We start from the raw sequence: 4,497 nt of genomic DNA, 5'->3' as shown, positions 1-4,497 counted from the left end.
ATGGAGGATTCTATGCATGCATAACAGAAGAAAAACCGAGTTTAACAGCTGAAAGCATAGGTACCCAAGTACCAACATGCAGAGCTGCTACGCCTGAAACACCATCACAAACGAGCTGCAACTTCTATTGGCAACTTAAATAGGAAGAGAGTTTTACTTCCCCCACCCTTGTTTCTCTGGAATGACATCCAGTTCACCTATACTTTACAAAGTGTGCTTTTCCTACAAACAAATTAAGACCTCCGACTTTGAAAAGATGCATCTTTAAGGGGGGCGTAAACTCACCATAAAAGTAGAACTGCAATAAATATTCATTAAGATTGAACACAGGCCTTCCAACTAGAATGTGTTCTCAACAAATGAGCCTTCCACAGGTTCTCTTAGACAAAACTGATCATAGTAAACAAATAGCTCTTTCCAACCTATGCAAAACCTCGGAAGAGTCACACAACCTGCCAATTTAAGACTGCCTCAGAACTAATGCCTCCAACCCAAACCCCACAAAAATTTCAGATCAGCCAAGACCAGTTCAACCAGGGCTGACCAGCAAGTAAGCACATCATCCATGCTTTTTGAACCTGAAGCTTCATTCCCCAGACAGCGTGACAAACTCTTGTACACTAATAAGAAGTAAAATTCCGCTTGCTTGCTCCAGAATCAAGCAGAAAATTTCTCATTACTTTGTCATCAGCTGTTTGATGAAATATTCGCCACCTTCACATGAAAGTTCAAGTTCAGACCCATCATTTCTAAACCACTTCATTGGAATCAGCTGAGGCAGAAGTTGATATTAAGTCAGAGTCAAATCACAACAGCAAATACCTCAAGAAGAGGTGCCACTGCGCAAGCGAGCTGGACCCTTTCGAGGCCGCTTGGACTCACTTGGGTTCTCCACCTGCATGCCTCAACACATTAAAGAACCAAACATAAAGGATCCAATTTCCAGTTGAGCTGACTTCAAGCATTACAAGAAAACACATTTCCTGCTTAAAATAAGGAAACGTCAGTTCTGAAATAAGTATCTACAGGTCAAGTTCATGACACGAGGAAATAGAGATTGCAAGATGGAAAATGCCATTTCCAACAAATGTCATCTCCAGAAAACAAGTATTCCTGATGAAGGCAAAATATCTGGACATAATTGACTGATAGCATGCTGCCAACCCCTTGCATCACAACCAACCCTTTAGACCCTCAACCCTATTATAACCCCCCCCCCCCCCCAAAACACACCAAACTCACCCACTACCCAGTATCCTGTCGCCAACCTATCAACTCGCCCCCTCACACCCCTTATAAAGGGGAGTAGACTTTAATTTTTTCTATTGGACTTGTGAATTTCCCGAAAATCAGAAGGAAATGAAGTTGGCACACTATGATGGCATGGCATTAATATGTTACTGCATTTCAAACCAATAGCCAGCATTCTCACCTCTTTCTTGACAGCAATCTCTTTCTCAGAAAGGATGAGCTCTATGTGGCATGGTGATGACATGTAAGCTGCAAAGAAAGACAATCACAACAAAAATTTATGGTCATTAACCAAACACAAGCTCTGATTGTACTGCCACTATCAAAAAGCAGGAGACATACGGTTTATACGCCCATGTGCACGGTATGTGCGCCTGCGTTGTTTCTGAGCCTTGTTGACCTGGATATGTGAAATGTAAAGCGTATCCACATCCAAACCTTTTATCTGCAATATACCAATGCAAATGTATGCGCAATCATATATAGAAAGCAAGGCTAGAATCCTACCATCTGCATATAAACCATTAAAATGACAATGTAGCAATAGACAGAACAGCTTCAAACTGCCACGAGCAGAAAATGAAGGGGGGAGCAAGCACACCTCGGCATTGCTCTCCGCATTCTTCAACAAGCCCAACAGGAAGTGGGCAGACTTAGCTGGCCACCGACCCTGCCCATTAGAATGCCGAGATTTCGCTTGGGCTGTTCTACCCACACCACCACAAAAACGCCGGAATGGGATGGCCTGCTTGTGGGCAATAACATCCTCCAAATATCTCTTAGCCTTTCCAAGATCGAGCTTTTTGATAGCCTGAGCTGTCTCCCGGGTATTCTGCTCGGATATAATCATTTGTATTCAGCAATAAGAGTAAGATTAACCATAATGCAAGCATCACACAAGAGAAACGAGCAGATACCTTAAAATGAACTCGGAGATCAGAGCCTCTAGCCTTGCATGCTGCCACCAGAACAACAATATTAAGAAAATGGCAGATCTTGTTGAGGGCAGATGAACACCTCTGAGTTCAAAAGCCACATCTCAATAGCTCATAATACATAATGCTAGTATTGAATATTTGGACACACAAGGCACACATCTACGATAACAAGTTGACAACTATTAAAAAAACAGTAAGGAAGAAAAGCTGACATAACAATAGCAGTCCACCATGAAAACACACAAAAAATGCTCAGAATCAGCATGATATGAAAGTTTACCCTTGGTAACGTTATCAGGCTCCCTAGAATACTTCACCTGCATGGTTCAACAAACAACGTGCATCCATGAGTGGAGGAGAGAAAGGCCATACCTACATTAAAAATGGAGCATACCCAAGTCATCTTATAAAAGCAAAATGAATGGAAAAGCCTTGGATTAGCCTCACTCAAAGGCTAAACTCAATGATTAATAGCAAGCAATAGTTACTATAACATACCCACTGTCAACAACTCCCACCGATCAATAGCAAGCAATAGCTGCTATAAGATACCCACAAGTCACCAACTCCCACCGAAAGCTGTAGGTCTTGCACAAACACATAAGCCTTATGCGCACAAAAACTTGGGAAGAACAGAAGCCGCATCTCATACTGAGGAGTAACAACTTCTACGGGTGTGTGTCAAATGTAGGAGACCAGAGGAAGCCCTCGATAAATGAGAACGGTTCGATAAGCAGATATTATCTGTGTTTTTTTATTTTCCTTTTGGTGCGGGGGAAAAGAGAGGGTGTATTCTCTAAAACTACCCAATAGTATGCCAAAGAACTTGACATTCAACCACAAGAAAAACAATGTGTCCACCAGGAAGCTAGAAAAACTCATGCGTAGATTATCCTACGTCCACACCCAACAAGGTGAATGAACAAAACGTTCCGCACGCAAAAATAATGGCAATTTATCACACCATTACTTCGCACAAAGAGCATCGCGCTGGGTCGCATGTCTGATAAAAGGCACATTTTCAGGCTGTGCCAGGAACTCGATAAAACCAAAGAATACGTAACGTTGTTAGAGACGCACATTTCGACCGTGGCTACGCGCTTTCCATCGAGGAAAGTAATAGCAAAAACCGCCTCCCCGAAAATCGAGAAGGCTCTGAATCTTCTGCGTCTAAAACACCAAGCTTCATCTCCCGTCACTAAAAGGCCAAGGTCTACGTTTTCCCGTGCCTACCTAAACGTCCTGTTTCCGTCTCTAGATCTTCCTGCCTGCCTAAACCTCCTGTTTCCGTCTCTAGATCTTCCTGCCTTCCTAAACTTCCTGTTCCCGCGCCTGCCTAAACTTCCTGTTTCCCGCGACTGCCTAAACGTCCTGTTCCGTCTCTAGATCTTGTTCGTTCCCCGTCCAACTTCGTGTAAACTCTATGGATTCTGGTTTAGAAAAAACGGTGCGAGAAGAGAAGAAAGATGAAAAAAGAAAAGGCGAAGTGAAAGAGGAGAGGGGGGAGGGAGGACGGAGTACCATGGCTGCTGAGGAGGAAAGCCGAGCTGCTGCTGCTGCTGCTTCTGTGGAAAGGACCGTCTTCTTAGAAAACCCTAGGTCTTCAAGCCCACACCTCGGACTTCAAATCTTTCAAAATCACTCTTCACTACCTTCCTCACGTCCGATTGCCTTGCCTCCCTTAGGGCCTTTTCACACGTGTGGGTCAGTGTGTGTGAGTGGCTGGTTTGACTATAGCCCCTTGTTTTTTTTAAGGCAGGCAGCATAGCTGGTTGAGCCACGTGGCAGCCTAATTTAAGTTGTGAGCCACATGTCATGTCATTCCAATCAAACTGACTAAAAATATCTGTATTGCATGATTGTGCTCCACTCCTTTTGGCTTGTGAGGTTCGTCTTTAGTTTGCCCCCTCCGCCCTTCTTTCAGCTGTATTGCATGATTACTTGGCCAGCACTAGGACGTTTTTTCAAATTCTGAAATCCTGTGCTTCCACATGGCACAATATACACCCTTAGATTTTTTAAATTCTGAAAGCCCAAAAGCTTTGAAAGCTTTTGAAAAGCTGCGCGTGGCAGACTAATTCAGCTCTGCTCTCGTCTCCTTTCTTTCTTCCTTTACTTGAGAAAATCTCCACGCTAATTGCTCTCATCTCCTTTCTTTCTTCCTTTACTTTAGAAAATCTCCACTCCAACATGCAGCTCCTTTCGACGTTGCCTGGCTTGCTTGCATGGTGCCTTCCCTTCCCCATGGCGCTACCTCTCAACCTCTCCATCACCCTTCTCCCTCCGCCTCACCTCGCTTCACACCCGC

The 4,497-nt window shown here is 43.9% G+C and overlaps 1 protein-coding gene across 1 annotated transcript; it reads right to left on the bottom strand.

Moving 5' to 3' along the window:
* Positions 1-289: 289 nt before the first annotated feature.
* On the bottom strand, positions 290-3,817 carry LOC147888429 (large ribosomal subunit protein uL22-like). Its single transcript, XM_087393015.1, has 8 exons — positions 3,711-3,817; positions 2,470-2,506; positions 2,169-2,209; positions 1,853-2,083; positions 1,594-1,696; positions 1,433-1,500; positions 823-895; positions 290-714 (listed from the first exon to the last, which is right to left on the bottom strand). The coding sequence occupies exons 1-7, from the start codon at positions 3,711-3,713 to the stop codon at positions 824-826; spliced, it is 555 nt and encodes a 184-aa protein (XP_087249141.1). The 5' UTR covers positions 3,714-3,817; the 3' UTR covers positions 290-714; position 823.
* Between the last annotated feature and the right edge of the window lie 680 nt (positions 3,818-4,497).

The sequence above is a fragment of the Dipteris shenzhenensis genome, chromosome 21 (genome assembly GCF_047967505.1).
Source record: "Dipteris shenzhenensis isolate YYH24624 ecotype China chromosome 21, Dip_SZ_1.0, whole genome shotgun sequence".
Taxonomy (NCBI): domain Eukaryota; kingdom Viridiplantae; phylum Streptophyta; class Polypodiopsida; order Gleicheniales; family Dipteridaceae; genus Dipteris; species Dipteris shenzhenensis.
Note: the sequence above shows the minus strand (reverse complement) of the source record. Positions and strands in the feature narration are given on the sequence as shown.